This window comes from Brachyhypopomus gauderio, unplaced genomic scaffold (assembly GCF_052324685.1).
Source record: "Brachyhypopomus gauderio isolate BG-103 unplaced genomic scaffold, BGAUD_0.2 sc151, whole genome shotgun sequence".
NCBI lineage: Eukaryota > Metazoa > Chordata > Actinopteri > Gymnotiformes > Hypopomidae > Brachyhypopomus > Brachyhypopomus gauderio.
Genome location: NW_027506972.1, coordinates 154,061 through 167,045, shown reverse-complemented (window position 1 = coordinate 167,045; position 12,985 = coordinate 154,061). Strand labels below are relative to the sequence as shown.

The window sequence follows — 12,985 nt, the reverse complement described above, 5'->3', positions numbered from 1 at the left end:
GTACTTTGACTCAAGTAATGAAATTGAGTACTTCGTCCGCCTCTGATGAGGTGGTGTGATGGTAAAGTACTGTACATACTGACAAACCATATTGACAAACCATAAACCATATTAATTAGGTGTGTGTATTGATCAGTGCTGTCTGTGTGATCAGAGTACTGACCTGGCTCAGGTTCCAGAGGAGGCAGCTGCCCACACCAGTCGTGCAGAACTCACCAGGAAGCACAGTGACAATGGTCAGTACACACACACACACACACACACACACACACACACACACACACACACACACACACACCGAGCTCACCAGGACACACAACACTCTCACCCTCCCAACACCCTACATAACACTCTCACACTCCCAACACCCTACACAACACTCACCTCTCAACACTCTACACGACACTCACCCTCCCAACACCCTACATAACACCCTACACAACACTCTCACCTCTCAACACCCTACACGACACTCACCTCTCAACACCCTACACGACACTCTCACCTCTCAACACCCTACACGACACTCTCACCTCTCAACACCCTACACAACACTCTCACCTCTCAACACCCTACACAACACTCTCACCTCTCAACACCCTACACAACACTCTCACCTCTGAACACCCTACACAACACTCTCACCCTCCCAACACCCTACACAACTCTCACTCTCCCAACGTCCTACACAACTCTCACTCTCCCAACGTCCTACACAACACCCTCTCCCTCTCAACCCTCTATACAACACTCTCACACTCCCAACACCCTACACAACACTCTCACCCTCCCAACACCCTACACAACACTCTCACCTCTGAACACCCTACACAAATCTCACTCTCCCAACGTCCTACACAACACCCTCTCCCTCTCAACCCTCTATACAACACTCTCACACTCCCAACACCCTACACAACACTCTCACCCTCCCAACACCCTAGACAACACCCTCTCCCTTTCAACATCCTACAATCGTAGCCAAACATTTTGAAAATGGCACAAATTTAGGTGTTCACAAAGATTGCTGCCTCAAATTTGATGGGGGCAATGTGCATTAACTGGATTTTGAAGAGTGATTAGATGAATTGCAATTAATTGCATAGTCATTCCCTGTCATGAAAATGACCTTATCACAAAAATTATTGCATTCTAGCCACTGAACTTTAGCCCTACAAAATAGCCTGCTAACGTCATTTCAGTGATGATCTCGTTAGCTCAGGAGAAAAGGTTAATGAGGACAAGACAGCTGACATCACTCTGTTCTGCTGATTAGAAGAGCAGACTGGCTGCTTTAACAGGGCGGTGGTTAGATCAGGGTGGTGGTTAGATCAGGGTTAGAGTTAGATCACAGTTAGATCAGGGTTAGGGTTAGATCAGGGTCAGGGTTAGACCAGGGTTAGATCAGGTTTAGGGTTAGATTAGGGTTAGGGTTAGACCAGGGTTAGATCAGGGTCAGGGGATCGGGTCTCCACCAGTGCAGTGTGCTCAGGGCTGGTGGAGGGCAGGTGTGAGTGCATCTCAACACACAGTGAGGCGAAGACTTTCGGATGTCTTGGTATCCAGAAGGACAGCAGAGAAGACACTAGTCTCCAAGAAAAACATCAATCTGAGGAGAAAAGGTGTACTTCCTGACCTTCTACAGGACGTACAGGGAATGGACTGCAGAGGACTGGGGTAACGTTATTGTAACGTTTCTGAACAGCGGGAGTGACGCAATTGCAGGATTTTGAATATTTATTGTGTGTAAGGTAACAGAACACTAAACCACACCACAACAGACAGAAAGGGACTATGCTAAACACAGAGGGGAAGACACTACTAAACGGGTAAGCAATACAACTTAAAAACCAGACTATACACGAGAACATAACTCAACAGGCCAGGCAAACATGACGAGAGGGGATACACAAATAAGGCACGAATACTAGGGGGTGACTAGTAACAAGCAACACCAAACTATGAACTAACAGACAACGAGCGAACTAAGAACAAACACCCACTAACGACAAGAAACACAATACAATGGAAGATCAAACTAACAAGAAACAACTAGCTGAATAGGCAAAGAAACCAGAGAATCACAACAGGGAAGACAAAGACAGAACTAACCATACCGGCACATGAGGAAACGAAGGGAAGACACAGGTTACTGAGCTTGGAGGGGAGCATGGCAGATACAACAAACAAAGACCGACACGGGAGTAAAACACCACGGGGATTAAATACACTGAGACAGGGGAGGTTAACGAGACTCAGGTGCGGGCACTAAAGACAGGGGCGTGACAGACAGAAGGAGAAATCCTGGGAACGGGGAAGTTGGGCAGGGCCAGGGAGGAGGAAGGGGCTGGATGTGACAGTTATTCTCTCTGATGACGCCCCTTCAGACTCGGGACATCTGGACAAATGATTGTCTGGAGAAGGTGAGCGCTACCATGAGTCCTGTGTCATGCCAACAATGAAGCATCCTGAGATGATCCGTGTTTGGGGTTGCTTCTCATCCAGGGGAGTAGGTTCACTTAAAATTTGACCTTAGAACACAGCCATGAATAAGGAGTTGTATTAAAACATCGTCCTAGAGCAACTTCTCCCAACGATCCAGGAGCAATGTGGAGGAACAATGGTTTATCCAGCATGATGGAGCACCATGTCACAAGGCAAAAGTGGTGACCAAGTGGCTCAGTGACCAAAACATTGAACGTTTGGGTCCATGGCTAGGAAACTCAACCCAGATCTCAATCCCATTGAGAACCTGTGGTCAGTGCTCAAAGAGGGTGGACAAAAGCCCAGAGATTCTGATCAGCTACAGGCACTGATGAGGCAGGAATGCTCATCACTCAAGATGTTGTCCAGACGCTGATACCCAGCATGCCGAGGTGACCTGCAGAAGTCTTACAGGGTCAACACTGTAAATATCAATCAACTCAAGTTGTCGCAAAGCAGCTTTACAGGATTTACAAGGTTAACAATACTATGGGTCCAGAACCCTAATGAGCAAGCCAAGGGCGACAGTGGTGAGGAAAAACTCCCTATGATGGTGGGGAATAGAAAGAAACCTCGGGAGAACCAAGACTCAAAAGGGAACCCATCCTCCATTGGGCGGCCCGTTAACACACAAATACACAAGTCACACACAATTCACACAATCAGACTAGGTAAAAGGTAGAATTGAAAGTTCTGGGTTTTGATATTGTCACTGTAAATGTCTGTTGATGAATGCCAGGTTTTCATTCCGTGTCGGAGCAGTGATGCTGGTATTGTAGGCTCCGACTGCAGTGTTACTCCCCAGGTGAACCCCGGCATCAGCACATCCACCGGCAGCCAGACCATCCCCCAGGTGCCTGCAGGTGCCTGTATCCAATCGTCTTGGGTAGAGCCATGCAAAAAGATAGACAATACAGACTGAGTGGACATGAATTTAAACCACCATTGATTTAAATGTACATAGCTCACGTGCCAGTGATGAGCATGTGGCTCCGGCAGACTAATCTATAGCAGCATAACTAAAGGGAGGGGTTCAGAGGTGACCACAGGCATGAGGGCTCACTGAGACATTGTTTTCCAGTCAAGTCATAGTCACAAATAGAGTGATGCCAAGACACAGCTGGATGACAGCATCAACATGTCAGATCACCAGAAATCTCAACGTCTGGGGGCCCCCAAGCCCCTACACCTTACAAGGGGAATTTTAGCTGAAGGCTTGATTAAACAGGTGAGTCTTAAGTCTAGATTTAAAGATTGGAACTGTGTCAGAATCTCGGATTGGAGCTGGAAGGCTATTCCATAATTGAGGGGCTTTAAAAGAGAAAGCTCTGCCTCCGGCTGTAGTTTTACTAATTTTTGGAACTAGGAGAAATCCAGCATTTTGGGAGCGCAAAGGGCGAGATGGGTTGTAGTAATCAATGAGTTCACTCAGATATTGTGGGGCAAGACCATTTAACGCCTTATAGGTTAACAGGAGAACTTTAAATTCAATGCGATATTTAATCGGCAGCCAGTGTAGTGCGGCGAGAGTGGGACTAATATGATCGAATTTCCTGGCCTTAGGACTCGAGCTGCGGCATTTTGTACAAGTTGTAGCTTCTTTATGGACTGTTTAGAGCATCCAATTAGAAGACTATTACAGTAGTCCAATCTCGACGAGACAAAAGCATGAACTAGCTTCTCTGCATCAGCTAATGAAAGTAAGTGTCTCAGCTTGGCGATATTACGTAAATGGAAAAAGGCAGCCTTAGTGACATTGCATACATGTCCGTCAAATGAAAGATCAGAATCAATAGTGACACCTAAACTTTTTGCAGTAGATTTTGGTGTTACTGAAAAACCATCTAGGGTAAGGGGAATATCAGCCCAATTGCTTCTAACAGCTTTAGGCCCAAGAATCAGTACCTCAGTCTTGTCAGAATTTAGTTTAAGAAAATTAGACACCATCCAGTTTTTAATATCCTGGACGCAGTTCTCAATCTTGAGAGTTGTGGTGGTATCATCTGGATTAGAAGATATATACAACTGAGTATCATCTGCGTAGCAATGGAAGCTAATACCATGCCTACGAATGATAGTGCCCAGCATATATAATGAGAATAATATGGGGCCCAGTACAGATCCTTGTGGGACACCATACTTTACTTTAGAATGCTCAGAGCATTCGTTATTTACTAGCACAAATTGGTAACAATCTGTCAGGTAGGACCTGAACCAGGAGAGTGCTTGACCTCTTATGCCAATGAGTGTCTCCAGTCTATTAAGTAGAATATTACTTAAATATTAATATTTAATATTAAATATGAAGTTTTTGTTTAAACTGAATGTATTTGTCAAAAAAACGTTAAATGTATGGCATGCTTATAATTGTACTTCATTATACCATATAAACATCTGATGAAAGGTTCTAACTGAGGCAGCAAAGATTGTGAAAACCAAAATTTGTGCCATGACTGCATACAACACTCTCACCCTCCCAGCACCCTACATGCGGTGGACAGACACCTTGTTCAAGGGCACTTCAGTCATGTTCATCTGGGACTCAAACCCACAACCCCCTGGTTCCATAACCACCAGACCATGATTTATCTCTCACACATGAACAGACATTGCCTTTAAACAGGTGATTTTGCAAGTTATGTGAGGACACTATGTCCAGCTGTTTAATTATGATGGTTTGAGGAAGCTGATGCCCTTGAGACAAGTAATTTGCTCCTACTGAACTTTCTGAAGTCTGTGAACTAATTGGTACAGCTGACAGACCCTCTAGGAATGAATTAGTTGACTAGTTGACTCTGTCAGGAAAAACACATGGAAAAACACACCTCACTTCATTCACATCACTTTTGTGATTGTTGATCTGATCATATTTTCCAGTTTTTACATCCTTGGAGAATGGGACAGAGAACTTCACCATGGAGGATAAGAAGTCTGAAAACTTGCCGGTAAGCAAGCTGTAAACTTGAGTAAAGTTGGGCACAAAGATACCTATCAGGTGGACATAAAGACACCCATCAGGTGGGCATAAAGACACCCATCAGGTGGGCATAAAGACACCCATCAGGTGGGCATAAAGACACCCATCAGGTGGGCATAAAGACACCCAGTAGGTTGACATAAAGACACCCAGTAGGTTGACATAAACATACCCAGTAGGTTGACATAAACACACCCAGTAGGTTGACATAAACACACCCAGTAGGTTGACATAAACACACCCAGTAGGTTGACATAAACACACCCAGTAGGTTGACATAAACACACCCAGTAGGTTGACATAAACACACCCAGTAGGTTGACATAAAGACACCCAGTAGGTTGACATAAAGACACCCAGTAGGTGGACATAAAGACACCCAGTAGGTGGACATAAACACACCCAGTAGGTGGACATAAACACACCCAGTAGGTTGACATAAAGACACCCAGTAGGTTGACATAAAGACACCCAGTAGGTTGACATAAAGACACCCAGTAGGTGGACATAAACACACCCAGTAGGTGGACATAAACACACCTAGTAGATGGACATAAACACACCCAGTAGGTGGACATGAAAATGATAAGACCTTGCAGGATGTCTGACTACACTGAGCATTTCCCTCTCCACCCTGCCCAGTCTCTCTATCTCTCCCTCTCTCCTGCCACATCTCTGTCTATCCCTCTCTCACCATCTGCCCTGTCTATCTCTCCCTCTCTCTCTCTGCCTGCCCCATCTCTCTAGCTCTCTCTCTCTGAATCTAACATTCTCTGTTTTATGGGTTTAGCTTCATGGCATGTGCTGCCCAGTTTATAAACTGACATCTGCAGTTCAGTGAAATTCTGCAGAGCGGGATATTTACAGCGTAATTTACACCAGCACACATTCCCATCTTCCAATGGGCCTAGAAAGTGTGTTTTTCTGAGATGAGGCACTAATGTTTACTGACTCCGACCACCATAATTCAAGTCCCAGTGAGGACTGACCCCAGGTCATACCTTTCCATATTTGTTGCTGGATTAGTCAGTGTTTCTTGAACTTGAGAACTGATTTGAAATCAGCTCTGAAGAAGGGCTGGTGTGCTGTGCTTGGCCACATGCCACTGCTTGTACAGTTCCCAGGAGCAGAGTGGAAAATTGCCCCCTTTTAATAAGCGACCTCAGCCCTAACAGACCTAACAACCATAACCCTAGTGACCCAGGCCCTAGCGATCCCACCCCTAACAACTGTAACCCTAGTGATCCTACCCCTAGTGATGGCAACATCTTTCACTTCATCTGTGTGTCCTAAGGACACATGGATGAATTTGGGTTCTGTCCTTAACTAGGGTTGTAAACAGATTGGCTCTTCTCCTATGATGTCCTACACAGAAAAAAATAAGGTATAATGTACAAGACTAGTTCAGAACTCAGAATATGGTTTAATTTGAAGTAAATTGATATGAATGGGGATTTCCTCCCTCTGAATGTGTCCCCTGTCCTGTGTCCAGCTCGTCCCAGTCCCCCCAGTAGTTCAGTGGTCCTGTAGTTTCGTCCTGTATGTCCTACAGGGAATTGCAGTTTTTTTGTCATGACAAACATGGGCTCACCTTCTTTTACGACGTCTTATGAAAACGTCTGGTTGTCATAACACACATAGCCGTGGCCATGCTAGGGCTGTTACAACTTGCCATTAGAGTTTTGCTATATATTTCTTGTAGTTATGCAACGTGTTGGGAGCTGTGTGAGGAGCTGTGTTGGGAGCTGTGTTGGGAGCTGTGTTGGGAGCTGTGTGAGGAGCTGTGTTGGGAGCTGTGTTGGGAGCTGTGTTGGGAGCTGTGTGAGGAGCTGTGTTGGGAGCTGTGTGAGGAGCTGTGTGAGGAAGGCAGCCATGTGATAATGGAGCCCTGAGTTTATTGCATCAGCCAGTTGTGAGCGGAGAGGAGAGCACAACCCTGACGTGTCCGTGTTTGGTGAGAAGAGACGCGCGTGGCATCTGAGACGCGCAGATGTTGAGCCGGAACGGAGGCCTCCTCCCACACACAGTCCCCCACGAAATCTGTGTTCAGTTTCATTAGCCAGAGTGTGTGTGTGTGTGTGTGTGTGTGTGTGAGAGAGAGAGTGTGTGTGTGAGTTCAGCTTCCGAGTCATTCTCTGGTGGCATACCCAGCTTAGCATGGTGGCTTCACACAGTTGCTGGTAACTTGATTTGCAAAGACTGAAAATCATACACACACACACACACGCACACACACGCACACACACACACACACACACACACACACACACACACACACAAACACCCCCCCCCCACACACACACACACACAAAAGAAATATGCATAGGCATTACATGCAAATATCACATTTCATAACCAGTAAGATTCTTAAAACCTGCTCTCTCTCTCTCTCTCTCTCTCTCTCTCTCTCGCTCTCTCTCTCACACACACACACACACACGTACACGTGTGTTTGATAGCTGTGCAGCAGGTGTGGTAGTGGAGCTGCAGACCAGGAGTCATGACCCAGTGCCACTGTGAGGGTTTGAAGCCGATGGCCCTGTGGAGGGACTGAAGCCGACACCCCACTGCTGAACGCGACCTCCTCACCCCAGTCTGACTCTGAATCCTGTCTGCACCTTGGACAGCTGTTCTCTCTCCGTGCATCTTATGGTCACGATGACACTTTTTAAAATGTATAAAAGAGGGAAAAGGAATTTTTAAAATATTACTTAAATCTTGTGAAGCGTTAATCATCAAGCGATCCGTGGTGACGTCACGGCGACGGTGTGTAGGTGTCGTGTCTGGAAGACTTTGTCTAGGTTCGTCTTCTCCAGGTGCTCAGAGTTAGGGGTTGGATTTATGTTAGAGGTTATTAGTTGTGTAAATCTAAACACAAATGCTTGAGAATAATGCATCGTCACTCTTCTGGAAAGTCAAGTGGAGTTCACACGAAGCCGTGGGGAGCTGGGGGGGGGGGGGGGGGGGGTTCTCCCACAGCACCACCATGTCTGAATCACAGCACACACAGAGAGGAAGGAGAACTCCTCCCACACACTCACTCTCCTCAGGCTGCAGCGAGTTCACGATTCTCACTTTACACTGAGAAGAGACAGAGATGCTCACTGAGCATTTTCCTTTTCCTGTTTATTTTTCCACTTTGGAGCTGTTTACTAGAGTCCTTGTAAACATGAGGGGTTACGGTGCTGGTAAATAAGGCCGTGTGTGTGTGTGTGTGTGTGTGTGTGTGTGTGTCTGTGTGTGTGCGTGCGTACACACCTCACTGACCTAAACGTTTGGTTCCTGCTAAACAATTTGGCCTTGTGAAGAAACAAAGGTAGTGTGTTCTTTTGTACATACATATTCAGGTGAATGTGGGATAAGGTGTGTAAATGATGGATTTTGTACAGTGTAATTTATATGTGAAAGAATGATAGTTTGACAGAATAACAGAAAGAAGTGTGTGTGTGCCATTATACTCTGACAATGGCAGTTTCTCACTCTCAGAGTTAGACAGCAAGCTGATACTGACGTTGGTGTGTGTGTCAGACGGAGATCTTTTAATGACGTTGGTGTGTGTCAGACAGAGATCTGGTAATGATGGTGTGTGTGTGTGTGTGTGTGTGTGTGTGTGTGTGTGTGTGTGTGTGCGCGTGCGTGTGTGGTTTGCAGAAGGAACTCCTGCAGCTAAACACCTGTGTGGCCTTGTACAGATTCACCCCTCAGGACAACCAAGACTTGGAGATGAGGTGAGTCTTAAGGAAGCAGAGGGAACACACACACACACTCCACACACACTTTTAATACTAGAACTATGAGGACCAAATATGACCTAAACGTCATTATCAGCCCCGTCGACAGGGGGGGACAACCGGGTCTGTTGTCCCGGGCCCTAGGGCCAGGGGGGTCCATCAAAGAGCCCAGCAATTAATTTTTTATTTAAAGTCTATAATTTTTAAATAATCTTGAAATCTTTCATTAATATAAAATTATGTACTCATAATAAGCTCAATGGCTCAAATATATATGTTTTTTACCTATCTGCATATTTTCCATTAAGTGCATACACCCCCGCCTCCCACTGGAAAATGGTTTGATCGAGCACCGACCGTAGCCGGCTGGTACTGGCCCAACAGCGGGAAATACAGTGGTGGATAGTTAAAGTAAATACAGAAATCTGGAGCGCAGAAAAGAAAGGAAAAACATTTACCTGAGGAATTTTTAAAGTTGCATTGTGTTCCAGGTTTGAAAAGTGCTGGAATTTAGGCTAAAGTACTTGAAAATGCTTGAAATTGTAACTACTTCGTTTCACAACAAATAGCTGTCTGACTGAACAGTTCTCGTGAAGACGTTAAGAGTGGGCGTTTTGAAAATAAAACCATTAAATAATGTGATAAAAAGCTAATTATTTCAAATCATTTCGAGTATATGTATAAATATTTAACTTAATTAAGTTTAACGTGCTGGAAAATATTGAAATGGACCTTTAAAGTGACGTACAAGCGCTTGAATTCCACCTTGTAAAGGTGCATGAACCCTACAAACATGACTTTGTTCATGGCGCTGAAGCGCGGCGCGCGAGAAGTTACTAAATTCGAGAGGTGCACGACCTCGCGAACCGACAGCGCGCGAGGCCCTCCTGTACGGGCGGAGCCACTGCGATTACCTCATTTTAACATACTGAGCTGTCCTTGTGTGGACATTTGTTTACAAACACGTGTATACAAACTTGGTTGCTTAGGCACAGCCAGGAACATGAAGAGACATTCTCTTTTAAACACTCTCACTCTACACACACAAGCACTTTTATACTCTCTACATACACATCAGTGGCGGCTGGTGCTAAAAGTTTTGAGGGGGGTGCAAACAAACTAAAAAAATCTAAACACATACAAAGGTAAACAAAAAAAGTAACACACGTATCCCAGCCATATATCCCAGCGAGACTGTACTGTGTTTGGTAATAGCAGAATACATTTATTACATAAGCTTATTGGTGTATTAATTATACTTAATATGCTAGTTTGGTTAGGATTTGCTCTGGTGGCTAGCTTAGCTACTAAGCTAGCATATATTTTATTTAACGGTTGTTTATTTTCAAAACGCATCTTAGTGTCTTCACGTGCTCTCGAGTTTCCCGCTAGAATTACAAGAGTTGGGACATTTCTGATGTATCTGTAACTTGTGTTTGTAACGTAATACAAATATTTTAAACGTAATATAAGCGAAACATTCATTCAGACCGTGTTTTGTTGTGAAACGATATACAGTTCATTTCAAACATTTTCAAGAACTTTAGCCAAATTTCTAGCACCTTTCAAATCTGGAAACACAACATTAAATTTCAGAATTTTCAAGCATTTCAAGCAGCCGTACTAATCCTGAAATTGGGTCTGTCCTCCAAGCTACTTTATCCCTTTTTTCTTCTGATAATTTCTTCCAAACGAGGGAATAATGTGCCGACCTGAAATTTAAACTGTTCAACAACGAGTGAAATCTTCCCCGTCCTCTCGGTCAGCTAACGAGCTGTCAGAATGTTTACGCTAATCATCGAGGATAATCCAATCACATAAGAGGAACAATAATTAACTATACTGATTGGATACCGATAAAAATAGGCGTGCCACCTACTGACGAGCCGCCACACACACACACACACACACACACACACACACACGCACACACACACACACACACACACTCTTACTTTGTCTCTCATACTCTCTACACATGCACACACACACTTTCTCTCTTATACTCACTCTCTTTACACACACACACTCTCATATTGCTTCACATGAGGAGATGATCAGGTCAGTGATCTAGGATTGATAGGATTGGCTACCTCTTTCCCAAAAATACAGACATTAGTTCTAGACCTGTTACTTTTACTCAGGCACATGGAATAGTTTGAACTTCTCAGTACATAACTGCATAAATTACTAGTTTTATTACATTAAAAGAGAGATTCAGTGGACCACTGATTCACTGTCATCAATTTGTACCAACACCAGTCAGCCACCATTTTTGTTCCTGGAGATTCATAGCAGGTGTACAGTCTTCATTCACACTCTCTGCAGCTCTTGTACAGTATTCTCTCCATCCTTGTGCAACAGGCCACCACTAGAGGGTGTCAGCACTGCACAGGTCAGCTGCCTGTGTCACCTGGTCCACACCTGATCTAGCTCATAATCACCTGTTCATTAGGTGCTGCTTTGTGCCTGTATTGTAAGCAGGAATCTCCTCGATGTGTGTGGTTCACCAGAGGACCGTCTGTTGGTTCTGTACCTACAGACACACACATTTGCCTACAGACAAACACATTTACCTACAGACACTTTTACCTACAGACACACACTCTGTGGCCTATTATTGGTGCACTCACGGCTGTGTCTCTTTTTCACTAATTTGACTAACGCTGTACCTACACACACACACACACACACACATCTGGTGTGGTTGGTTTCTCCTCAGTGGTGGTGTTATGGAGCTTCTGCCAGTCAGACTCCTGCTGCATGCCTGCGTCCCTCCAGGTCCATCGATCGGCATTTCCTGGTAGTGCTCCACCAAGTGCTTTATGTCCAGGGTGTTCGTGCTCCCCTCCACACCTCTCTGCTAGGCCACTACCACTTCAGGTTCTCTCAATGCATCCTGGAGTCAGCAACACCTCCAGAGGAAGGCGTGAACAGTAGATGAGCACTCAGCTCACACATGGCGTTCGAACGCACTCTCGCCAGAGGAGAAAAACATCTCCAGATTTCATCAACCGAACATAATTAACATTCACAGGACGCCATCCAGAGCAAGACAGTGTTTGTTTCAGAAAAGCCAGCATGCTGAATCCTCCTTTCTGTTCTCCTGCTTCATTTCAGACCAGGTGACCGAATAATAGTGATGGATGATTCAAATGAGGACTGGTGGAAGGTGAGACTTCTAGTGCTCCAGAAATCTCCGGAACGTCTGACATGATTCAACCAGCGCACCATCTTGATACTCGTAGTGCTAGTGTTAGATGGTATGTGAGACGAGATGAGACAAGGAATATAATTGGAGGACATAACGTTGTATACTAGGTCTTCAATATTGAAGGTTAGGGTGTAGGGTAAATTAAGGGTGAAGTGTGAAATGGATGGAGATGTTAAAGTGGAAGGCAGTGAACCGAATGCTACAGGACTCCAACCATATTTTATAGTTTTACAAACTACATTTGTTTCTGAATTAAATTTGTATTATTTTCTTCTGAAATGATTTTAGGGTGTGATCGATGACAGGGTAGGATTTTTCCCATCATCCTTTGCGCACCAGGTGAAGTCTGGTGACCGGGTGTTCCGGTGCAATCGCACATTCATTGGCTGCAAGGAGCAAGGGCAGATCACCCTGAAAGAAGGACAGGTCAGTGACCTCTGACCTGCAGGTGTTGACCCCTCTCATGTGCTCCGGCAGTGAGACTGCTGATCAGCCAGCAGTGGTGATCCACCAGGGCACAATTTGACCCACTGTACACTTACGTGTACACCTTGACCCACTGTTGATTTACATGTAGCC

The 12,985-nt window shown here is 45.0% G+C and overlaps 1 protein-coding gene across 2 annotated transcripts in view; it reads left to right on the top strand.

The window, feature by feature from the left end:
- The window catches only part of stac (SH3 and cysteine rich domain), a 53,460-nt gene that overhangs the window by 38,209 nt on the left and 2,266 nt on the right, over positions 1-12,985 (top strand). For both annotated transcript variants that reach the window (XM_076994607.1, XM_076994606.1), the window contains 5 exons: positions 155-236; positions 5,362-5,429; positions 9,113-9,189; positions 12,313-12,364; positions 12,695-12,832. In XM_076994607.1, coding sequence (XP_076850722.1) covers positions 155-236; positions 5,362-5,429; positions 9,113-9,189; positions 12,313-12,364; positions 12,695-12,832 — 417 coding nt within the window. The remainder of the gene's footprint in view (positions 1-154; positions 237-5,361; positions 5,430-9,112; positions 9,190-12,312; positions 12,365-12,694; positions 12,833-12,985) is intronic.